The sequence below is a fragment of the Mustela nigripes genome, chromosome 4 (assembly GCF_022355385.1).
Source record: "Mustela nigripes isolate SB6536 chromosome 4, MUSNIG.SB6536, whole genome shotgun sequence".
Classification (NCBI taxonomy): Eukaryota; Metazoa; Chordata; class Mammalia; order Carnivora; family Mustelidae; genus Mustela; species Mustela nigripes.
Window position 1 is genome coordinate 71,582,850 of NC_081560.1, and position 26,585 is coordinate 71,609,434.

At 37.2% G+C, this 26,585-nt stretch overlaps 1 protein-coding gene across 7 annotated transcripts in view; it reads right to left on the minus strand.

The window, feature by feature from the left end:
• AKAP9 (A-kinase anchoring protein 9) overlaps positions 1–26,585 on the minus strand; it is a 191,328-nt gene that overhangs the window by 128,063 nt on the left and 36,680 nt on the right. For 3 of the 7 annotated variants that reach the window (XM_059396878.1, XM_059396879.1, XM_059396874.1), the window contains exons 1-3: positions 25,580–25,927; positions 3,190–3,420; positions 85–129 (exon numbers count right to left, since the gene is read on the minus strand). In XM_059396878.1, the coding sequence (XP_059252861.1) occupies positions 85–129; positions 3,190–3,420; positions 25,580–25,627 (324 nt within the window). In that variant the 5' untranslated portion in view covers positions 25,628–25,927. Of the gene's footprint in view, positions 1–84; positions 130–3,189; positions 3,421–25,579; positions 25,928–26,288; positions 26,379–26,438; positions 26,500–26,585 lie in introns of those variants that run through there. The other 4 variants (XM_059396877.1, XM_059396876.1, XM_059396875.1 and 1 more) reach the window with 4 other exon arrangements.

Below are 26,585 nucleotides of genomic sequence, written 5' to 3' on the forward strand. Positions count from 1 at the left end.
TGTGAGTTGCAAGAAATAAAGTATTAATAAGTTTCAAAAATAATACACAAAAAGTCAACCTACCATAATATTACTTATTCTTACCTCTGAACTGTAATCATCTGCTGTAGTTGAAATCTCACTTTCTGGCTAAAACAAAAATAAAAACCAATTACATTAAGAGCTTCCCCACCCCCAAACATGGTACTTTATTTATCCATTACTATTATTAACATGTGATAGAAAATTCACATTAAAATATCACTAAAAAACTAGTAAAAATTATTCAAATATCTAAAAAAATTTTAAGTATGTGAATTTTATTTTATTCATTTTTTAAAATTTAAGTTCTATGCCCAACCTAGGACTTGAACTCACAACCCTAAGATCAAAATGTCACATGCTTCACCAAGTGAGCCAGCCACATGCCCCTAAAGCTTTAAAATTTTCACTCTATGAAGCACAATGGCTAACTAACACATTTGATATTTAACATAAAGCATTTTTCTAAATATAAATGTATCAAGAGGCACTTTCACACAGGGTCTTATATACATACAAATCATTTGTAAGACAAAAGAACTAAATAAGATATCATCCTTCTAATTCTTATCTCTCTTTTAAATAAGAGAAACTCTTAATATGTTACTCAAAAGAGTTCCAATTTCTTCAATAAGAAAAATCACTGGCATGCCTGGCTCAGTTGGTAGAGCGTGAGACTCTCAATCTTGGGGTCGTGAGTCCAAGCCCCACAGTGGGCTTAGAGATTATAAAAACAACAACAAAAAGTTTTTTAAAAAATCACCAAATCTTGATGCCAGAAAAAGTAGTAACAACTTGAAGAAAAGTAACAATCTTTGTTGTTATTAACGCCTTTGCAGCTTATAAAACACTTTCTAAAACATTCCTGTTTCATTCTTACATCCCTGGGATTTGGGTATGAAGTGAATGGCTTTTCTGAGCTTCCCTCAGTTTAGAACCACTAGAAAGTTTCCTCAAGGAGGAAACTTACATTTTCACTGATTCCACTGTTCACCCACTCATCTAATCTAAGAATCTCAATTTACAGGTGAGAAAAGAGACCTAGAGATTTCATCTTTTTCATTCAACAAATATGAACCATCACTGTCTCCTTTACCATCTATACTTGAGGAAATTTTATTCATCACTCAGTACCAAACTCTGCCTCCTCTCTGATGTAGTAAGTGATGCCTATTCTAAAATTCTGTCACAGGGCTTCCTAACTTATAGGACCTTCTTTTAAATCTAAAATACTTTCATGACATCAACTTTCATGATTGATTCACTTATGCCTTTTAAACAGTTATAGTATATTGTATACTAAGAACTGTGTTACTAAGGATGAAATGGTGAACAAGACACTCTTTGCACTGGAAATGCTATAACCCCACTGAGAAGCCCAAACATTGATTTGTTATCCAGAGAAAGATAACAAATACCTCTGCAAACCACGCTAAACACCAGAGTTTTCATACCATATCACTATATGATGTATCATATCATTTCAGATTTCAACAAACAATTACAAGATACACAAAGAAAAAGTATGGCCCACACACACAAAAAAATGGTAGTCAGTAGAAACAGTCCTTGAGGAAACACAAATATTGGACTTAATATACAAAGACTTTAAACGAGCTATTTTAAATATAGTCAAATAAGTGAATAAAATTAAGTCTAAATTCCTAAAGAAAAGTACAAGGATAGTGCCTTACAAAATAAAGAGTATCACTATGAAAGAACCAAAGAGGGGCGCCTGGCAGGCTCAGTTGGTGGAGCATGCAACTCTTGATCGCAAGGCTGTGAGTTCAAGCCCCATGTGGGGTATAGAGATTACTTAAAAAAAAAAATTTTTTTTTAAATAATAAAATTTTTTTTAAGATTTTATTTATTTGACAGAGACAACAAGTAGGCAGAGAGGCAGGCAGAGAGAGATGGGAGGAAGCAGGCTCCCCACTGAGCAGAGAGCCAGACATGGGGCTGGATCCCAGGACCCTGAGATCAGGACCTGAGCTAAAGGCAGAGGCCCAACTCACTGAGCCACCCAGGCACCCCATAAGATAATAAACTTTTTTAAAAAGCAAAACAACAAATGAGAAATTCATTAGAGGGGCTTGACAGATCTGAGGAAAATCAGTAAACTTTAACATATAGTTTAACTGAAATTATGCAGTCTGGGGAAAAGATTAAAAAAGAATGAAGAAAAATGAACAGAGCATGAGAATCTGTGCAACAATATCAAACATACTAACATGCATAATAGGAGACCCAAAGGATGGGACAGAAAGTAGACAGAATATATGAGGATACAATGCCCCAAAACTTCCCAAATTGGATGAAAAACACTAACCTACATACCCAAGATGCTAAAAAAAATTCTAAGTAGGAAAATCTCAAAAAGATCCACTCTTAGCAAATCCTTAACACCCCTGACCTTTTGAATAAAGCTCAAATCCTATATATTATCTAAATCTTTGTTCCCATAAAAACATATTAAGGTACAAACCAAATTATAATTATTATCTGTCTCATCTACCACTCTTTCTCCTAAGCATCCCGGTTTTCTCTACTCCTGGTTTTAGTTGGTATCTCCATCCCACCCACAATTCCAACCCACTTTTAAATTGTCCTGCCTCATCTTATTCTGGAAAATTATACCATTAAAGAGAGAAAGAACACTAGCTTTTATTTTGGGCCTTCTATGGGCCAGGTGCAATCTCCTGCCTCTCACCTTTACCACCATCCCATCCCTATCATTCTAATACATTTAAAACTAAACTTCCTACAGTTTCCAAGTCACATCATAACTTCATGTTCTTGTGGATGTTGCTTCTTTATCACAGAGTTTGCCTTGCCTACTGCTTTGCTGATAGCTAATACTGATTTAGCATTCCCCCAAATCGTGGTACTCTAGGGTACCATACGCAATTTTGTTACCATAGCTGTAATCAGAATACACAGACTATCTTACATCTGCTTTCCCCACTTGACTAACTTTCCTAAAAGACAGAGAATGTCACATTTACCCTTGTATCCTTGGTGCTGAATCCTTGATGTTATTACAGCTGTTGTACTACAAATGTTTATTGAATCAAGCTCACAAAAATTGCACAGGGTGATAATGAGTGTTGTCAATTACAACTTTCTAGTTAGAATTCTAATTTTCAAAAAATCTAGATGAATACTTACTTCAACAGAGAAGACCTCATCACGTTTGATTATTGTGGATTCAGGAGTCACGGCTGTTCCTACCCTCTGAGGACTATTTATGTACATTTCATCACTCTGTGAGTGCTCAATATTCAAAGCATGGTATGTTGACACATCATGTTTGCTGCTTGAAGTTTTCCTCTTTTTTTTCTGCTTCTTAGAAGGATTCTGCCCATCAGACTGAGCTTTCCTTTGTCGAAACTGGGCAAGCTACAGAAAAAAAGACATTGTCCTTATCATTAGAGATACTTTTTCTTTAGCACCTCTGTGAAAAAAGCAAGCATCTTTGGAGTCATTTTCTTTATAAGATCAAACCATCATTAAATGATAACTAACTAAAGGACATGTGTTATAGTCCTTGATACACCTACTGAATTGCAAAGAAATTAGGTACTTCTTTATAACTACTATTCAATTACTAAGAAATGAAAATGTCACATCTAAAGAAAAAAATTAGTCCACAGTTGCATAAAATAGGGAAAACAGGTACTTCTACTGCTTGGTGAGAGTATAATCTATCTTAGATTATACTATTGTTAGATTATTCAAAATTATACAAAAATATAAGAGGTCTAAATGTGTTTATCTTGTGAAATTTCTGGGACTTCTACTAATTTGTACTAAACGTAATTAGTCCATGCAAAAGATTTAGTTTTACAAATGATCACTGAAGCCTTGTTTCTAACGGGAAAAACAATGAAATAATTTAAATGTCAAACAACAGTGCTTCCTATCTCCTAATCACTTTCATATCATCGTAAGGATTTCTGCCATCTCCTAATGCCATGCATACATATTAACTTAACATGTTTTAACTAGTGAACTTATCTAAATTTATTTTAAAAGGAGATTTTCTATTCCAGTATAAATTAAAAGCCAGTATCACTTGTGATTTCCTTAAAGAAAATAGTAAATAGAAATGAATATAATGAAAACTAACACTACATTATTAAAATTTTAGTTAGGTATTACTGCTGAAGGTGATAAGATAAACAGGCAAGTGTTAGAGGAGTATTAAGGATATATGAGCATCAAACAGACTTTTGGCTAACTGTAATCATATTGACTAAAAAAAATCCTGGAAAAGTATTAACTTCCTTATGATACTACTCACTATTATTTAATATTGGATCAGGCCATCACCTAAAATATCTTAAAATATCTTTTTTTTTTTATAATAGTATTTATTTGACAGAGATCACAAGTAGGCAGAGAGGCAGGCAGAGAGAGAGAGAGAAGCAGGCTCCCTACTGAGCAGAAAGCCCGACGCAGGGCTCGATCCCAGGACCCTGGGATCATGACCTGAGCTGAAGGCAGTGGCTTTAACCCACTTAGGCCACACAGGTGACCCAATATCTTAAAATATCTTGTCACCAATATCTTGTCACCTAAAATCAGAAGTATGCATTACATACTTTGGGTAACACTGGATTAACTCAATTAAAATTATGTTAATGCAAACAATTTTAAAGATGTTTATATAAAGAGTATATATGGAAAAATAATAAAGATGTTTATGACACAGTGGTATATATAATATTGCAACAGTATCTTTTTTTAATAAAAGGAAAATGGTGTGCATCTCTTTCAACTAAGACAAGCAGGGCTCAGTCTCACAGCCTTCAGAAATTCTAACTAGCTTGAATTTTAATAACATTGTGTATATAGGCACAGATAAATTCTGGAAGAATATAACCACAAATTTGGTATCTCTACAGAGTGGAGATTATAGGTTATTTTCCTTATCCTTACTTAAAATTTCCTTTTTTATGCAACACATTTTCTAAATTTTATATGAAGTAACTAACCACCAATTCTTAAATTTAATTTGAGCTGCTGGATCACTGAGAGAACAAAAGCATAAGAATAGGTGTAAGCTGCGTTGTGCCTTAAAAATAGGAAATCTATTACCAGCATATTAATTATATAACTATTAGTTAGACCAAGCATAAAGACAGCCAGTAAATTTCTTATGATATTAAGTGTTAAAACAGTCTTAATGATGTTGGTATCATTAGGTATCAAAATATGTGACAAATACCAGAACTTAGAGAATAAAACAGAGCATATTTTATACTTATTTTGTCTGTTGCAGATGAAAAGGATACAGCATAGCTATGCAGTAGTGATTACATAATAAAGACATCTAACTCATAAGTCGGAAATATCTAATCAATCACTGACGTTGTAAAATGTAAAAAAAGTATCACATTAAAAATTTTCCCTAGTTTATTTAGCAACTAGCCTGTTATTCCACCTCATGTCTGCTTAAGGAACAGATGCAAGACCAGTTGCCTCTATTTGTACATTATTAAGCTGCTGGAATGCATTTAAACTACTTTGGAGGATAGTAAATTCATTCTTAAACCAACTGAAACACTATTACATATTATCTGAAAATAGAATCAAAAGTCTAGGCACATCATTTTAAAAAGATTCCTCAGAACACAAAACCAAGAAAAATACTAATAATGACATTATTGGTATTTAAGTTCAACTTCAGAAACTTCTTAAAATTCCATGTTGTCTGTGTTAGAAAATATGCCCAGAGAGCACAGAATATAGATAAAGATGAATATTCTGTTTAAAATCCTGACTTGTTGAAGGGGCACCTGGGTGGCTCAGTGAGTTAAAATCCTGACTTGTTGAATTATATACATAATTTATATTTAATTATTTTATTAAATAATAAATAGGTATTAAATAATACCTAACAAAAGAGAAAACTAAAGCTGTATTTTTAAAAGCTTGATTTTTTAAAAAACACCTCTGAGACAACAGTATCCATTACTAAATGAACCCAAATGAGAAAGTTATTGATAGTGAATAAAAAGCAGAATGGTTCTTGGAGTGCCTGACTGGCTCAGAGGAGCATGTGACTCTTGATCTTGGGGTCATGAGTTTGAGCTCCACTTGGGAATAGAGGTTACTTAAAATAAATAAATAAAAATTAAAGAGTAGGGGCGCCTGGGTGGCTCAGTGGATTAAGCCGCTGCCTTCAGCTCAGGTCATGATCTCAGGGTCCTGGGATCGAGTCCCACATCGGGCTCTCTGCTCAGCAGGGAGCCTGCTTCCTCCTCTCTCTCTCTGCCTGCCTCTCTGCCTCCTTGTGATCTCTGTCAAATAAATAAATAAAATCTTTTAAAAAAAAATTAAAGAGTAGATTTTTTTTTTATGGTGTTTAGAACAAATCATTTCTAAGGACAAAGAATTACCAAGACATTGTTTTAGGCCTTGTACTGATTATACAAAGTCATACTATTTTTTTCAGCACAATTAACTAGAAGGTAAACAGCATGAGGGTAAGGACTTCTGTTCAGTGCTATATATTCAAAGTCTGGAACAGTACTAAAAAAATACATGTGTGAAATAAGATAACTTATCTTTTTACAGAAAAATCACCACTAAAAACATCACTTTAAGCACTGTTCCAGAGAACCAGACAATTAAAATACAATATAACAGGCATATCTAATTCTACTATCTAGAAAAGTTTCATGGTCTTGGAATTAAAATCGGCAATTAAATGAATCAAAACACAAAATAATCCCTCTCATCATCTCTTTCTCCATCAGGCAAAACAATACAAAGCAAGACAAAATTAATTCTCAAAAATAATGCCCACGATAGTTTTTTAGCAAGAGTTCTATTTCATAAAAATATACATAGAACTTTACAACTCAACACCAAAAAAACAGACTAAAAATGAACAGAGGTTCTGAATAGAAGTTTCTCAAAGAAGACACACAGATGGCTAACAGTGCATAAAAAGCTACTCAACATCACTCATCATCAGGGAAATGCACTCATCATCAGGGATATCACAATGAGATATCACTTTACTCCTGTCAGAATGGCTAAAATCAAAAACAAGAGCAATAGAAAGTGTTGCTGAGGATGTGGAGAAAATGGAAACCCTATGCATGTTTACTGGGAATACATATTGACACAGCCACTGTGGGAAACAGTGCAGAGATTTCTCAAAGAAATGAAAATAGAATTACCATATGATCCAGTACTTCCACTACTGGGTATTTACCCAAAGAAATTGTAAACACTAATTTAAAAAAAACACATAGACCCAATATTTATTGCAGCATTATTTGCTATAGCCAAGATACAGAAGCAACCTAACAGTTCATTAATAGATAAATGGATAAGAAAGATGTGGAACAATATACAATGGAATATTACACAGCCATTAAAAATGAGATGGTGTCGGGACGCCTGGGTGGCTCAGTTGGTTAAGCAGCTGCCTTTGGCTCAGGTCATGATCCCAGGGTCCTGGGATCGAGTCCCACATCGGGCTCTTTGCTTGGCAGGGAGCCTGCTTCTCCCTCTGCCTCTGCCTGCCTCTTTGTCTGCCTGTGCTCACTTGCTCTCTCTCCCTCTGTCTCTTACAAATAAATAAATAAAATCTTTAAAAAAAAAATGAGATGGTGTCAGTGGCTTAGTTAGGTGGGCATCTGACTTAATTTCTGCTCAGGTTATGGTCTTGGGTTGTAGGATCAAGTCCTGTGTCAGGCTCCATGCTAAATGTGGAGCCTTTTTGGGATTCTGTTTCCCTCTCCCTCTGCCCCTCCTTCAAATAGAGAGAGAGAGAAAGAATATCATTTGAGACAATGTGGGTAGCCTTGGAGGGCATTATATTAAGTGAAATAAGTCAGACTAAGAAAGACAAATACTATATATTTTTACTCATATGTGGAATTTGAAAAATAAAACAAACAGAAAAAAAGATAAAAAACCAAGACTCTCAAATACAGAGAAGAAATTGTAGAGGGGAGGTGGGTAGGGAGATGGGTGAAACAGATAAAGGTGAATGAGAAAACACTTGTATAGGCATAGAATTGTTGAATCATATTGTACAACTGAAACTAATAATGTTAATGATACTATTTATTTTAAAAATAAATATATAATGCCCAGAATAGCTTTTCAGCAAGAGTTCTAGTTCATAAACATGCGAGAGGCGTAAGATCCTAAGCCTAATTCCTTATACCTATCTGAGCTATTTTTATTTTAAATCTGAACAGTGGCAAGCTAGCAGATAAGCAAAAATCAGAAACTCTACTCAATTAGCTAATCATCTGATATTGAAATGATAAACTTTAAATTACTGGGAAAACATTTATTCTAAAACATGCTGAAAATTCAGACTACGGCCATCTGTGTTTGTCATTTGGAAGCCAATTGTAAAAATGTTAACATATGTAGGCACAGAAATAGTTTCAAGATTTACTGGAAAGATATCATGTCCACATACACTTGTCTTTCAAAACTAATCCAAATCTCAGTATCTTATTCTGACCAGAACATAAATAAATGACTAAACGAAAATGATAATTTATTCCTTAAGTTCAATATTTATAACTTTGTATGTAATCATTCTCAATAAAACAAAGAACTTAAAAAATGCTGTATAAAAACATGCCTAGTTTTTATAATGGGACTCCAAAAAAACTACAAATTATAACCTATTTATCAAGTGTTCACTGAGTGTTAACAATGTGCCAGGCCCTGTGTTAGACACGAATCAAAATATATGGTCCTACTAATAGGATCTATTAGGCAGGGCCAGCCTATCACATCACTGAGTTGTGTGAAGCAAATAAGATAAAAGTTAGTGTACAATTTCATAATCAAAAGTACTCCTACATATCTTTAAGGAGGTGGTAATGGGAGTCTCTCATAGCCTGATTTTCTCAAAGACAATTTTTTTAAATAAAATTTTTCTTTTTTTTAAATTTAAATTCAATTAGCCAAGATATAGTAGTACATCATTAGTTTCAGATGTAGAGTTAAATAATTCATCAGTTGTGTATAACACCCAGTGCTCATCACATCTCGTGCCCTCCTTAATGCCCATCACCCAGTTACCCCGTCCCTCCACCCTCCTCCCCTCCAGCAACCTTCAGTTTGTTTCCTAGAGTTAAGAGTCTAATGGTTTTTCTCCCTCTCTGATGACTTTCAAAGGCAGCTTTTTAGAAGAGGTGTGGTGTGGGGGTTGAGTTTTATATCTGTGAGGATATCTTGGCATATGATAAGTATTAAATAGTTTATTTATTTAAAAAATATTTATTGACTGCCTATCATGTATCCAGCACTGTGTTAAAGGCAATACAGGTAGTAATGAATCAAATAGATACACACCATACTCCCATGAACTGTAATTCAGGTTGGAAGAACAAATAAAACAAATATAGATAAACACAAAAATATATAATTTCAAGAGATAAAAAATACCTTGAAGATAAAGTATAGGTACTAGAGAAAGCCTACAATGGAGATTTAATTTGGTTGGGGATGCTGGGAGAAATCAGGAAATACCCCACTGGAAATAAGAATATGGAAGCTGAGATTTGAAGATAAATGTGAGTACTTGCCTAAGATCATAATCAGCTAAGTGGCAAAATAGAACAAGAACAACTGACTCCAAATCCAGTATTTTTTCCACTATACCAATTTATATTCCGTGCACTGAGTTCCCTTTTTTCCTTCATTTATCATTGTACTTCAAATCCTAGGACACTAAGTTCAAAGTCACGCATACATGAAATCTCCAAACCAAGAAATACTTTTTTGACAAAACTGGGGGAAAAAACACATCCACAACAACAACTACAACACACACACACACACACACACACACACACACACACGAGAGAGAGAGAGAGAGAGAGAGAATACTGTAAAATATTTTTAAAATGTTATCTAGTCTCTCCAGTTTCCATAAACAGCTGTAAGTTGAGCCATTTTTGCTGTAGAAAATTTAAAAAATCCTAATTAATTCTAATTACAGTGACTATTTGTACTTGTCAGTGCTGCCTTTAAATCTTTTTAATACTCCTTAATGAATGCTGCACAACAATGTTGTACAAACTTACAACAAAATTCCAGGGGCCTAACTATGTAAACAAAAAGATTACAACAGTTGACCCAAAGACAATTTGTATGTAGGCCAACTGAAAAGCAAAGAAGACAAAAGCAGTATTTTCCAATACTACCACAAACTACTGGAAAATAATGGTGCCAAAAAGCCCCAAAAATATCAGATATGGAAAAGACCTCAGAACTTTACATTACTGAGCTGTAAGTTTTACTTATATGCTATAACCTCATTCAATGTAGATTTTTTAATAGTTTTGGAACACTATATGTTTAAGAAGAAAACAGATCCTGAACTCTAAGGAATCATCTTAATTTTGCATATTTTAACACATTTCATTGTGTGGCACATAGCAGACACAAATGTTTGTTGAATGAAAAATATTATTTCAAAAAGAATATGGATTACATATGATAGAGTACCAAATCATTATGTGTCAAAAGAGTCTAATAAGCTAGCTTTGTGACACTGGACAAGACACTTGACCTCAGCAGAACTCAATTTCTTCAAATGTACAATGAAGAGGTAGGTTAGAAGGACGTTTTAAGATTTCTTCCAGTTTGGGGACACCTGGGTGGCTCAGTGGGTTAAAGCCTCTGCCTTCAGCTCAGGTCATGATCTCAGGGTCCTAGGATCGAGCCCTAAATCGGGCTCTCTGCTCAGCAGTGAGCCTGCTTCCTCCTCTCTCCCTCTCTGCCTACTTGTGATCTCTATCTGTCAAATAAATAAATAAAATATTTAAAAAATTAAAAAAAAAAAAGATTTCTTCCAGTTTTGGGGCACCTGGATGGCTCAGTCAAGCAAGTGTCCAACTGTTGGTTTCAGTTTAGGTCATGATCTCAGGGTTGTGAGATCTAGCCCTGAATCAGGCTCCACGCTCAACAGGGAGTCTGCTCTAGACTCTCTCTCCCGCTCTCTCTGCCCCTACCCTGCTAGCATGCATGTGCCTACACACACTCTCTCTCTCAAACAAATAAATTTTAAATAATAAAGATTTCTTTCACTTTTAAGGGCTCTCTTGAAGAATTGTTTTCAACTTTTCCCTATCCTTTCTCCTCTTCCTACTCTCCATTATAAAGGAGGAAAAGCTAGAATTTTACATTATAAGAGCTTTTTAAAAAAAACTCTTGCTAGGGCGCCTGGGTGGCTCAGTGGGTTAAGCCTCTGCCTTCAGCTCAGGTCATGGTCTCAGGGTCCTGGGATTGAGGCCCGCATTGGGCTCTCTGCTCAGCAGGGAGCTTGCTTCCTCCTCTCTCTCTGCCCACTTCTCTGCCTACTTGTGATCTCTCTCTCTCTCTCTCTCTGACAAATAAATAAATAAAATCTTTAAAAACAAAAAAACTTTTGCTTGAGGGGTGGCTGAGGGGGGCGCTCACTTGGTTAAGTGTCTAGCTCTTGGTTTTAGCTCAGGTTACAATTTCAGGGTTGTGGGACTGAGCCCAGTGTTGGACTCTGCACTGGGTGTGCAGCCTGCTTAGGATTCCCTCTTTCCCTCTTTCAATACCTCTCCTCTCCCTCTTTTAAAAAAATAAATAAACACAAACAAATAAAAACCACTATTTGAAAAACAATAAACAGTACCTATTATTAAATGATCCCAAATGAAAAAAGATGATAGATATGGAATACAAATTAGAATGATTACTTTATAGGGCTTAGAACAAATCTCTAAGTACATAAAATTATTAAAATATTATTTTAGGCTGTTACTGACTATACGAAGTTAACTTATTTCAGAATAACTAGATGTTAAACTCCAGGAAGGAAGGGATTTTTAATCAAAATCAAAGCCTACATACTCTAAAAGTCTAGAAGAGTGCCTACACATACGTTCTCAATGAATATTTACTGAATAAAAGAAGATAATTTATTTTTTTAAAGGGTTTATCTGACAGACAACGAGAGAGGGAACATAAGCAGGGGGAGTGGGAGAGGGAGAAGCAGGCTTCCCATTGAGCAGGGAGCCCTATGGAGGGCTCGATCCCAGGACTCTGATCATGACCTGAGCCAAAGGCAGATGCTTAACGACTGAGTCAACCAGGCGACCCAAGATAATTTATTTTGTATAAAAAGAGGCACCACTAACAATAATTTTAGGCATTATGCCTCAGAACTTCAGAACATCTGTACAGTTTCTTTAAAAAAAAAAAATGGGGTGCCTGTCTGGCTCAGTCAGAAGTGCAGGTGACTCTTGATCATGGGATTGTGAGTTCAAGCCCCACACTGGGTGTAGAGATTATTTAAAATATTTTTTCTTGAAAAAGATGATGTATCAGGTTTATGGTTACATTACTGTATAACCATACAATGTAACTTATGTAACTGTCAAAAATAATGTTTTCAAAAAAAATTTTAATGTGAGAAAATGTTCTCAACATAAAGTCAGGGGAAAAGAAGCCCAAAACTGCATAGAGTATGATTCAAATTAAGTTTAAAAACATACATAGAAACGAAGAATCAACAAACTAATAGTGATTACTTATGGATGGAGACTATGGGTGATTGTTTTCTTCTTTTGAAAAATCCTCACTGCCTCCATCCCCCACAGATCTGTAAAGAATATTTGCCAATTAAATTATACCACCCTTTTTTTAAAGGACATAATACAACTACACATCTACCACAAATCTCGTCCCAAAAAGGAGAGAGAAGGCACAGCTCCAGGAATACGCTGTCCTGGGATCTAGCCACTTTCATCAGCCTCTCCAGACACGGTTACCAAACCTCATAAGCCTAACTGCCAACACTGACAGGCCATTACATTTTCACTGTTCACATGCCATCTACCTCTGCTTCATTTCACTGTCACCTCAGTTATTAACAATGAACAGTGAAAATAATGGTACTCTGCCCCAATCTTATCTACTCTCTCCATATTATAAAGCTTAATCTCTTTAAAAATAGATAAAAAGCAGTGTACATACCATATAAAGGAGAATCCTTAAACCAAGTTGTATCTGTAACAAATATTCTCTCTCTCAGCAACATAAATACACACCAGTTTATTACTTGAGCTTTCATTTATAAGCCACAGGTTATAGACTATTATTCCTTCTGATACACGTATCTTCTTTTGCAGGAATTCTCAACTGAATAATGGAAGAACTGCTACACCTGGTCAGTTCAAAGGCCACCCTTTGATGGGTCAGGTATCCAGTGTCCATCAGCAGCTCTAAAGGACATCTGTCAGAGATCACTTATGTGATGTTATAAGGTATATAATAAGCACACAAGTATCAGGGTTTTTTTCCACTTCATTTCCTCTTCCTACCTAATTTCCTCACACAGTCACTACTTCCCAAGAACTGAATAGACCTTGGGATCAGATCAAAATCTCCGCTGTGTATCAGAAGATGGACAAAAGGTAACACAGCAGCAATGTCTGTAACAACAAAAAAACTGGAAACAATCCAAATGTTCACTGATACTGGGGCAAATGCCAATAATGGAATACTATGCAGGAGTGAACACTCTCTACATGACACTGAACATAAAGCAAATCACTAAAAAGACTGCTTGCAACATGATACCATTAAGTTCAAAAACAGGAAAACCAACAAACTATATATATAGATTTATAGTGTATATATACACTACACACACACACACACACACATATATGAGATACAGAAAAGCAAAGCAATGATAAACAAAATTCGGAATTGCAGCTACCTGAGGTGGTAAGAAGCTAGGGTTAGATTTTCAAATGTATTTGAATGTGCGTTATTTCTTAAGTTGGGTAATAAGTATAAAGTTAGGGTTTTTTGTGTTGTTGTTGTCTTTTTTAAAGATTTTATTTATTTATTTATTTGACAGACAGAGATCACAAGTAGGCAGAGAGGAAGGCAGAGAGAGAGGAGGAAGCAGGCTTCCTGCTGGGCAGAGAGCCTGATTCGGGGCTCGATCCCAGGACCCTGGGATCATGACCTGAGCCGAAGACAGAGGCTTTAACCCACTGAGCCACCCAGGCACCCCATTTTTGTTTTTTAATCATTTATCTTTTTTTTTTTTTTTAAGTAGTTTCCACACTGGGTGTGGGGCTTGAACTCACAACGCTGAGATCAAGACCTGCTGAGATCAAGAATTGGACACTTAACTGACTGAGCCACCCAGGGGTCCTTACCTATGCATTTCATATTTATCCTTTCGTAAGTAAAACATAATTAATTTAGGTATTTCTAAAGTATGCAGAATATCCTTCTGAAGAAATCAGCCAATGCTCCTACCATCCACGACACCCAGGTCTCTCCTGTCACTATAGTTTGAGAAAAGAAGTGAGTCAATTCAATTCTTCTCCTGGAATTAGGGAACACGGAGGCAAGAAATGTCCAGAAAAGAACAGAAGGGAGGTGCATCTTACATGAATGATATAACCATATAAATCTATAAACATCCCTAAAATCAACCATAAAGTACAATTTACACAATAAACCTACTAGTCATGTTGCAGATTCAAATACTCTTCTCTGCTGTTTTCCTCCTGACATATATCATCCCTATTTCTTCAGTTACACACTAAGGAAAGTAGCTGGCATATGAGAGTTCATAATGTACACACACTCAGTGTTGCAGAATCACAAATAGTGATGATGTTATTGGATCAGTAACTTTACTAAATATTGAGGATCTTTTAAAAAATACTGAGTCCTGGGGTGCCTGGGTGGTTTAGTTGGTTAAATGTCTAATTCCTGGTTTTGGCTCAGGTCGTGATCTTATGGGTCATGAGTTGAGCCCCACGTCGGGCTATGTGCTCAGTGCCTGCATGAAGATTCTCTCCCTATGCTCCTTCCCCACACACTCTCTCCCAAATAAATAAATCTTTAAAAAATAAACAGTGAGTCCACAGGCACCTGGGTGGCTCAGTTGGTTAGGCGTCCAACTCTTGATTTCAGTTCAGGTCACGATTTCAGGGTTGTGAAATCCCTCTGTCCCCCCTACTGTGCACTAACTCACTCTTTCTAAAAAACAACAACAACAACAAAAAAGTAAGTCCTGGCTCCACGTGAGATATTCTGATTTCGGGATGAAGTGTGACCTAGGATTCACAATTATTTGAAGCTTTCCAGGTGCTTCTGTGCAACAAAGTTTGGGAACCACTATACTAGATGCTTATTCTATGAAGAGATGGCTCCCAATACTTGAGTAAATTTTCTCTCCCCCTCCTTTTCTTGTTTAAAAGTGTATATAGTTTCGGCTCAGGTCATGATCTCAGGGTCCTGGGATCGAGCCCGCATCGGGCTCTCTGCTCAAGCAGGGAGCCTGCTTCCCCCTCTCTCTCTGCCTGCCTCTCTGCATACTTGTGATCTCTGTCTGCCAAATAAATAAATAAAAATCTTTTTTTAAAAAAAGATGTATATAGTGAGAAACAACCTCATTAAATAGAACAGACTCAGAGATTCATCCCATAATTTTTGGTCATGTGTAAACTGATGTATAAGTGAAGGAAGCTGATCTGCAAAAAGAGGAGTATCAGATACTGTGAAAGATAAGAGATGATACGGAGAACACCACTGATTCCAAATGCCTTTTCAGTTTCCTAAAAGGCCCAACTATATTTCATTTACCTTCCTCTGAAATCTATCTTTGTAATAACCCTCTATTTTCTCTCCTTCACTTAAATAATAATAGGTTTTTGAAAATAAAAAAGCCCAGGGTGCCTGGGTGGCTCAGTTGGGTAAGCATCTGACACTTGGCTTTGGCTCAGGTCACCAACTCACAGTCGTGGGATTAAGCCCCATGTTGCCCATCTCCCCTCTCACCCATGCAGGAGGGAGTTTGCTAGAGATTCTCTCTCCCTTTCTGTCTCCTTCTGCCTCTCCCCCTGCTCATGCACTCTCTCAAATAAATAAATAAATCTTTAAAAAAAAAGATAAAAGCATTACTAGAATTAAGCTACTTATATTTACATTTAGCTATATTATTCAAATCAGTATTTTATAATTTTTTTAAAAATGGTTTAACTGCTTCATCTATATAGTAACAACAGAACTGCCACCTGGTTGCAGCATACCTACTGGACTATAGGATTTATTTTTTGGAAAGGAATAAACTCTTCAAAAGTTAAACATATCAAATATGTATTCTTCTAACAGTCTTCTGCTACTTTTAGGATAAAATCCATACCACTTCAAATAATACATACAGCTTCTCATGATCTGATCCCAGCCTATTTCTCCAAACTAATTTCTGCTATGTAGCTTGATTCTCTATGCTCCAACAAGAGAAGGATGATGGTGGCTAATACTTCCTGAACTCTTTTCATAGTCTGACAATATTCTAAGTGCTTTATAAGTATTAGCTGAATTCTCATAATAAACCCAAGGCAGGTATTATTACCATTCTCATCTTTCAGATGGGAAGCAGGGGCACAGAGAGGTTAAGTAACTTGCCTAAAGTCACAAAGCTAAAAATGGCAGAGCCGTGATTTGATCCAGATGGCATGGTCTAGGCTAAGCTCATAACCACTACAATTATATTGCTTTTCACAACAACAACTCTGAAAAATTAGGTGGCACACACAAACTTTTCCTGATTCCCATTCATTCCCCATTCTGGAATCTACACTTCCCTTTCTGATCAACTACTGCTAAAGCTAATGGTCACTTTTCAAGCCTCCTTCATACTTGATTTCTCATTTTTGACTAGTACTCCCCCCTTACTTGAAACTCTGTCTTCTCTCAGTTTCACAAACATCATCTTCTAGCTTTGCAAAGTTTGTGTCTCAGCATCCTTTGTAGATACTTCTTCACCTGCCTTTTAAACATGGGTGTTTCCACAGGATTCAACTCTCAGTCTGCATTAGTCTTCTTCCTGAGTGAACTCCTCACTTCCACAGTATCGCTAGTATTTTTAAACCAAGTATTGATCTCTAGCATGGGCTTCTGTTTTCCACTCCAAATACACATTCAGTTTTACACTGGGATGCCATATAAAGCACCTCCAACTCAACATATCTAAAACTCATCTTTATCTTACTCAAATATGTTTCCCTCCAAATATGCCCACATTTCCCCTCTCAGATACCCATTTCACTCAAACTCTTCTCTTCCCCCACATACATTCATCTTCCTTATCTCAGAGATTAGCATCCAACTTCTTCTCAGTTGCTCAAGTCAGAGTAGAGTCATCTCTTGCCTTAGCCTATTTGGACTGCTGTAAAAAAATATTATAGACTTAGCGCTATATACAGAAATTTATTTCTCACAGTTCTGGAGACTAGTCATAGTTGTGGAAGCTAAAGTCTAAGATTAGGGGCCAAAGATTTAGGACCTGGGGAGAGCCCACTTTCTAGTTCATAAATGGTCATCTCTTTGCTTTAACCTCACATGATGGAAGAGGAAGAGATCTATTTTTTTATAAGGGAACTAATCACATTCATAAGGGCTCTGCCCTCACGACCTAATCACCTTCCAAAGGGCCCACCTCCTAATACTATCACCTTGAAGTTGGGATCTCAACATAAGAATTTTGGAGAAACAGGGGAGCCTGGGTGGCTCAGTGGGTTAAAGCCTCTGCCTTCGGCTCAGGTCATGATCCCAGAGTCCTGGGATTGAGCCCCACATCGGGCTCTCTGCTCAGTGGAGAGCCTGCTTCCCCCTCTCTCTCTCTTCCTGCCTCTCTGCCTACTTGTGATCTCTGTCTGTCAAATAAATAAAATCTTTAAAAAAAAAAAAAAAGAATTTTGGAGAAACCCAAACATCTTCCTTACCCTTATACAACCAATTACCAAAGCGCCTCAATCCTATCTCCTAAACACTGATCAAAGATTTAAGAGCCTGTGTAGGACTGAAGTTAAGAACACCATCATCTCTTTGGTCAGACAGACTGGGTTTAAACCTTTGCTCTGCCACTATGACACTGTGCAAATTAATTAAATTAGTTAATTAAATTAAAAACTTAACCTCTCCAGTTTTCCCACCTATAAAATAGGGATAGCAACAGTATCCACAGCTCTAAGAACAGTTACAAGGATTAAAGGAGGTAATAAATATCCTTAGCATAAAGCCTAGCATTCGAAAGTACTCTTTAACTGGTAACTACTATTACTATCGAATTCATATTCTTTCTTCCACTGTCAAACTTCCCACTGTCCAAGTGAGTGATAATGAGGTAGAAATAGAAGTATGGATAAATGAAGAGATATTTAGAAGGTAAAATTAGCAGAATGTGGTGACTGCTTGGATCTGAAACATTAAGGAGAGTGCCAGGAAAACCAAATAGAATGTGAGGTAAAGTGGGCCTGTTTTACTGGGTAGTGAATGGTGTTAGAATGAGAAGAAAAAGGCTAAGTATGAGACACATACTTTGAATTAAAAAAAAAAAAATGGGATTGGGTACAAGCTTGCAGGATTTAGACCACATAAAAATCTAAGTGAACTGTACTCCACAGTAATAATCATAACCCTGAAGGCAACTTAAAACAGACACTATACTGTTCATGAACAGAGGATAAAGGAATTTTTCATGATATAAAAAAATCTGCAGATTTAAACAAATAACCTAGGCAAAACTACTTCTGGGACAATGAATGGTATTAAATCCATCTGCAAATCAACCAAAACTTTGTGTAGCATACAAGATAAACATTATGTATGCTAAGAATATTTTGATGATTGCTACCACAAAAACACTAGAAGTAAAAAGGAAGTCAAAATGACAACAAAAATACGTTATACTAGTAAAATACTGGGCTCACATATGAAAATGACAGGCCTTTTTGTTACTGAACAAGACTTGTTATTTTGTTCCCACAGTGAAAATGGATCGGTAATAACCAAGCCAAAAACCCAACAGGTGCTCTTCTGACCAACTGCATACACTTGTAAAACAGATGGCCATGGAATGAAATGACTCAATAGCCCACACAGAAACCAAACTTCTGTATCAGGCTCTTATCAATTCACTTAGAACCTATTATTCAAAGCAATAGTTTAAATTTTGGAAGAGCCCTTTAAAAACAGGCTCTTTTTAAAATTTTTAAATTTTGGAAGTCTCTAAAAAAAAAAAAAAAAAAGAGAGAGAGAGAGAAGCACAATGGAAGATAATCCTACGGAGATGTATGGTTCTCTGTCTACCCCTCTCTCCTGTCCACCTGAGCACATGTATTCTCACTCTCTGTCCCTGCGTACAGAAAAAATGCATACAATACCTAATATTTTATATATAACAATTGGCAACAACCCAATTAAAAAATGGGCAAAGGACTTAAATAAACATTTTTCCAAAACAGACACATGGCCAAAAAGTGTATGAAAACATGCTCAACATCCTCAATCATTAGGAAATCACAAATCAAAACATAAGGACATATCACTTTCCACCAACTAGAAGAGTTAAAATAAAAAGAACAGAAAACAGTAAGTGTTGGTGAGTATACGGAGAAACTGGAACCTTCATACATTGCTGGTGTACATGTAAAATGGTACAGATGCTGTGGAAATCCAGTTTGGCAATTCTCAAGAAACACAGAATTGCCTTTTGATTTAGCAATTCCACTCCTACGTATATACTCAAGAGAAATGAATACAGGTACTTTCATGCCAATGTTCACAGCAGCACTATTCATAATAGCCAAATAGAGGAAACAGTTCAAATGCCCATCAATGGATAAACAAAGTACAGTAAATGCTACATACAATAGAATATTATTCAACCATAAAAGGGAATGAAATATAGATGCATGGATGAAAAAAGCCAGCTGGTAAGGGTCAAATATTATAGGATTCCATTTATAAGAAACATCTGGAATAGGTACACTCAATAGAAACCGAAAGCAGACTGGTGGTAGTTGGGAACTAGGGGAAGGAGGGAAAGAAGAGTATCTGTTTAATGTATAGGGTTTTACTCTAGGATGATAAAAATGTTTTGGAACTAGATGGAATTGGTGATTGCAAACTGTATTTACCAAATGCCACCAAACTGTTCATTTTTAGATGATTAATTTTTATTAGGTGAATTTCATCTCAATTTTATTTTTTTCAGTGTTTTTTTTTAAGATTTTTTTTTTTTAATTTATTTGACAGACAGAGATTACAAGTAGGCAGAGAGGCAGGCAGAGAGAGAGAGAGGTGGAAGCAGGCTCCCTGCTGAGCAGAGAGTCCAATGCGGGGCTCGATCCCAGGACCCTGGGATCATGACCTGAGCTGAAGGCAGAGGCTTTAACCCAATGAGCCACCCAGGTGCCCCTCATCTCAATTTTAAAAAATCATAGCTTCTTTGTATCTAGCACCGGAACTTAAGTTTTCAATCACGATCTCATTTATTCTCCAAAATACCTGTTGAGATTCATGTCCTGCAACAGGATTATTCCCATAGAAAATAAACTGCAGAATTTGTGATAATTTAAATAACTGCCTGCTAAGTAAAAGTCCATAGTTGCAGCTGTAGGCGTTCAAAAATGTCAACTGGACAAATAAGCAAATAAATGTTTCCAAAAGTCCTAGTTTCTTTTACAGTATGCCAAATAGCTAGATTATAAATTCTTATACATATATACCCCAGATGCAAAACAACCTCTATAAGTTTTTCCAAATTAAGGTTTTAAATTTTAATTTTCATTTTAGTGGAATCCAAAGAAATTTAAATAATGTTCCTTACCATTTAATGTTTAACAATTTTCCATGAGAAATTTTTCTAGTTCGATATTGGAAATTTACTTACATTTCAATAAATAGTAGCCCATAATAGATATTTTACAGTCATAGTTTAGCTTTTCCTACAAATTTTATATATAAAGATAAGAGGTGTTTTTGTTTGAAAATAATTCTTGCCCCAGCTTGTCATATTCTCGTCACTTGGATATATCCTATCTTTGCCACTTCCTCTCTTCCATGTGCTCAATTCGACTTTCAGTTTCAGTGACGACACATGACAGACCTCTTTGCTAAGTCTCTCTTCACTGGATCTTATTATGGCTTTTCACCCACTTCCTGCCATTTCTTGGATTTGCTTTAGAAGCCTTTCTTCACTATACACTTTAAAAAGACTATTTTGGGGCACCTGGGTGGCTCAGGTCATAATCCAGGGGTCCTGGGATTAAGCCCTGCATTGGGCTCTCTGCTCAGCAGGGAGCCTGCCTCCCCCTCTCTGCCTGCCTCTCTGCTTACCTGCGCTCTGTCAAATAAATAAATAAAATCTTAAAAAAAAAAAAAAAAAAAGGACTATTCTGCCCATACTTTCCTCCATATTATCCCTCTCGAGGATATTAAAAACCAAGCCTGAAGGTCTTGAATTAGTTTTTGTCACAACACACAACTATTAGAATAAATGATGATGGGAAAAAATGATGATGAAGGTATCAAACTCCTGTATCCATTCTGAAGCTAAGTAAGCTATGTGACATATGAGAATAAAAAACTAGTAAGTTTTGGGTGCCTGGCTGGCTCAGTGGCAGAGCATGCAACTCCTGTTGCACTCCTCTGTTATAATATGTATTGTCCAAAGTAAAGGATATTTTGTAGGACTGTTTCATGCATTACCTTAGGAAAGATAATTCTGGGGGCAAGCAATACAAAGTCTGAATTAAATGAAATGTCTAAAAAGCCCCACGCAGAGCTCAAAAAGAAACAAAAAACTAGAAAGTTTTAGAGAAACAAGGATGAAGAGCAATTTTCTTAGTGGAAGAGCAATGTATCTGAAATATGCAAAGAACAATTTTGCACCACAAGTAACTTTGTCTATCAGAATGTAAACAGCAACTGAAAAGTCCAGCTATCAATAAGGTAACACAGCTTGCACCAAGCTCTGTCCCTTTCTGCATACAACTGGTACTATTTTTCAAACTGAAAATGCTCACTAAACAAATAAAAGTCATATAATTACTACTCACTGAATGCAAGAGGCAAATTTTTTAAAGAGGCAAATTTTTAAATCATTATTCAACAAATAATACGTTATGCTGAATAGCTGGTGCAAAACATTGATTTTACTGAATTCTGTTAAGTATACCCAGTGTGAATGTATAGGAGTAGTAACATTAATTAATAATATTAACTACCCAACTGTCTCCTAATTTTGTTCACTAATATTATAATACTTTCTTTACATGACAGCATAAATAATTTCACTTGGAAAAAATGAAGTCATTCAAAGTAGCTTAACACAAAGACACCCTATGTAGTGTCATCCCCATCAGCACCTTGTAAATGGGGTTAGCCCAGCTCTGAAAATATTTACTTAATAATGCAGTAATGTCTCACATCTCCATGGGTTAGGGTTCTTGCTACATTAACACTGAGGAAGTTAACAGCAACAAAAAACAACAAGTAGAAAAACTCAACTATCATAAAGCCCACTCACTGGTCTCCATTAGCTCTGATTTTTATAAACCAGCCTATCAAATGGACTGAGTTTTCTAGTCACAGCAAATCTCAAACAGCAAATTGGGAAAAGAGGCAGATGAAATGGAGCAAGGCAAGACAAGTATGACCATGGCAATGAGAACAGACAGCAAGGAAAAAAGAACTACAAAACAGAAAGGAAGTCTATGCAAGTCTAATAGTGGCTCCCCCAACTCTGTAATACAAGCAGCACTGGAATAAGAATGACAGTTGCAGGACTACACCAAAGTGAGGGCCCTTGGGAAACCTACCTTTTCTGTGTCTCATTTTTTAATTCTCTTTAATAACCATACGATATAAAAAGTTCTTCATCATACTGTATTTGATAACATTTTATTGTATTTAAAAATGGTGTTTAAACATTTTTTACTGATCCTAAAAGAAATATTATAATTTGGAAAATACTGAAAGTGTAAAAAAAAATTTAAATTGCCAATAACCCACAACCCAGAGATAGCCATCATTTACATCTTAGTGCATTTTTTTCAGGCATCTTCATATATAAGTATGTATATATATTTTACATAACATTTTTATTAAGCTGGCATTATTTGTGGACATTTTCCCAACTCAAAAAGTCTTTATAGCATTATTTGAATGGCTACATTACCAGAATTTATTCTATCATTGCAGATTTTGGTTGTTATTTATAAAGCATACTATTTTGCATACAAACCATAAAAAATAATCATTTATAAAATCTAGATACAAAAAGGAAATTTTTCAATGATCAGCTTACTGAACACCAAGAAAAAAATTTTGAGTTATGGTTCATAAAACCAAGTTCAATGAACAAATAAGACATTCAGAAAGCCAAGTTTCTAAATCAGTTTTAGAATTGATCAGTTTAAGTGATTTCTGATACCAGCAATAACAGACTTCCAATTATAGGTCAGACACCATGATTGGCTGCATTAATATCAAGAGCCTTCTTTGTAAAGCAGTCTCAAAAACAAGGTAGCAGCATTTAATGCACTTTTACAAGTGAAAAAATTCACCCCAAATCCCACTGTACCTCCTCTCTCATTGTACTTATTACCCAGTGTCTGTCTCTTCCACTGAACTGTGAACAACTTAACAACAGAGACGGACATCCCCTCTAAATTTCCAACTGTTGGTATAAAACAGTTCAATAAAGGTTTGCTGAATGACTTTACAATACAAAAATTTTAAGTCTTAATCTAAAAGCACACAAGTTTAAACAAATGGAATAATGTATACACTAATTTTGATGATGCTGTTTCATTCTATTCCCATATTCCTAATGGTCTTCAAAATCTTAATGGCTGCATAATATTCCATTGCACTTACATGATATGGTTTAGAAAATAATTATTCTAATATTCTCTTTGAGTGCTGTTTCCAGTGTTTTCAGATTGTACAGCTAATGTTCCAGCAAACATATCCTGCCTTATAAATCTGACAGATTTACTTCTTACTAGAAAAATTGGGCTCAACGCTAGAATAGACAATAATCTTATACAATAAAAGTGAATATTAAAGAAAAAGATTTTCACCCTATAGGCAGAGTTTTGAAGGACAGGCAAGAACACACATAGACACAAAGAAACCAGAGGTTTTTTTGGCCAAATCAATGAAAATAAATCCTCTGTTACAATATGTATTGTCCAAAGTAAAGGATATTTTGTAGGACTGCTTCATGCATTACCTTTAGGAAAGACACTTCTGGGGGCAGGCAATACAAAGTCTGAATTAAAAAACAAAATGTCTAACTAGAAGATCAATGCTTTCCAAACGAGGCACACACTTTACCTCCACTTTCTTGGATTCAGAGACTGCTGAGCTCAAGCTGCAGAAATGTAAGCAACTTTGTGCTTCTGAAAATGTACTGATTCCCCTTTTTCACCATTTACAGATTTTAAAGTAAAATCTACCAGGTAAAAGCACTCAAGCTCTGATCTTAGATAGAAGGAACTTAGGGGAAAGCCAACTCTATTTCAGAAATGTGAAGCTAGTGTATATGCACAATCATCTAAGAAACTTGTGTTTAGCATCTACCAAGGCATCTCTGCAGTATGGCCCCTCGAGGATTACTAAAATCATGGAGCCAGCCTCCTTTATTCGTTTTATTCGAAGGGACGAAAGGAGAGGAAGAAAGAAAAACAGTTAACTATATTATAATTTAATTGTGGTCCAAGTATGATTGCTAACAATTATCTTTAATAGGACAGAATATAATCTATAAAAGGTAACGTCGTCATAACCGAGGTAGGGGACCTTTGAGAACAGCCAGAAAATATGCTCGAATATGTGATTTTTAAAAGAAATACGCTATTTAATTTACAACTTGTCTACATCAATTTTTTCACGACGCCCAGTGAGTAATAACTGTTTATAGTCTTGTATTGTTCGCTTTACAGGTTTTCTCTTCCACGCAGACATAGAATAGTGACTCCCTGAGACATACATAACAATTCAATTATTTGAAGCAGGAATTCTATAGGTTGCTTAGAATATGGTACCTTTCGTCCCCCGCAGTTCCATTCACAGTCTGCACTAACATTCCACACAATACAAAAGCGCATGCCACGACAAAGACCTCCAAACACAAACATATAAAGCTATGCTACTAAAAACGCCCCCAACGCGAACTTCACAGCTGGCACTTGTGGCACACTCAAACCACCACTAAGGCAGCTGTCACAGGCCAATCACACACCCAGAAGTGCCAGCGTGCCACCAAAAAAAGCTAAGCTGATGATCGGCGTACAAATCCCCCACTAAATAAAGAAAAGCCCTAAATCCCCACCCTGAAAAGCACAATGCCGGCACTACCCAGGAAACTCCCTACAACAGTGAAAGGCTGGAGATTTAAAAGCAATGAATACCAGCTTATAGCTATACAGTAAAGAAAAGGTTTTATTTGAGCATTCACAAGAAAGAAGCCACACCAGCCAATCATCACGGAAGTGTCATCTGCTAGGTAGTAACACCAGGCTTTTTCAATTGGAAAAAAAGAGAGAAGAGGGCAAGCGTAAAATTCAGGTCCTGAAGCACCTCGCTCCCGGGTAGCGAACCAGGGCTGCTGCGACCGCCGCTTGCCAGGCCCTCTCCCACCCCTTTCCAGCCACCGCCTCCCACCGCGGGCCCAAGAGCCTCCGGGAGCCTCCGGCTCTCTTACCTTCGCTTTGCCGGCCTCCAGTTTCTTCTGTCTCTCCTCGTCCTCCATGGCCTCTGAAGGGAAAGCTGAGGGAAGACAGGGAGAGGGTCGGGGGTAAAAAGGGAAGGTCGATTCCGACAGAGGTGGGACCGCAAGATCCGCCGCCTAGGGAGCAGGGCCGGGCCTGGCGCTCCCCCCGCCCGGCGTGGAACCAGTCTCCGCGCTCACTGGCTGACCGTCCTCAGCCGCACAGGGAACGCCGTCACCGCCGCCGCCATCTTCGTCTCCACGTAAACACACGGCAAGGCGGGAGTGGGAAGGGAGGGCACGTCGGTCCGCGCAGCCGCCGCGAGCCCTGCCTTGCCGGGCAGGTGCGCCCGGGGCCCCGCCCCGTGTGCCGCTCCGCCCCCGCTGGATTCGGGTGTTTTTGCGGGGGTACCCGGCCCGGGAGCCCGCCTCGGACTCCGGCCCCCACAGGCGAAAAGCCCGCGAGGGTGAGCGCCCTTCTTCGGGGACGCACGCTCCCCAGGTGGCGGTCTGGCTGAGAAGCTGGGAGAGAGGGGGTGTGCCAGGGGCGCCGGCAGGATTCCACCCACCGAGCTAGGGACTCGCTTTTAAAACACTGAGATTTTTCAAGTTACAAAAATAATATATATCTAAGGGCGAAGTTGGTGACCGATGAAGAACCCAGAGGAAAAGACTAAGGTGGGGCGGAGAGGAAAAGACCTACCGGACGTTAGTTTTTGGATCTAGATGAATTCCTCCTGTCGAAGAATTTGGGAGATCAGCCAGCAGTTCTCATTACTTTTTTAGCTCAAAGCCCCTCCCTTTTCCCCCACACCGGCCCGCCCAATCTCCGATTCAATCCTTCAAGGCCCACCTCACGCGCCGCCCAAAGAGCTTTTCTGATCTCTTTGTTCCCTCCACCGCAGTTAGGAGTATCCAGTCACAACTTACTCCCCTTCCACTCCTCCTTCGATCTCCCTCTCAGCAATGACGTCCTGAAAGGAACGTTGGCTTTGGAACC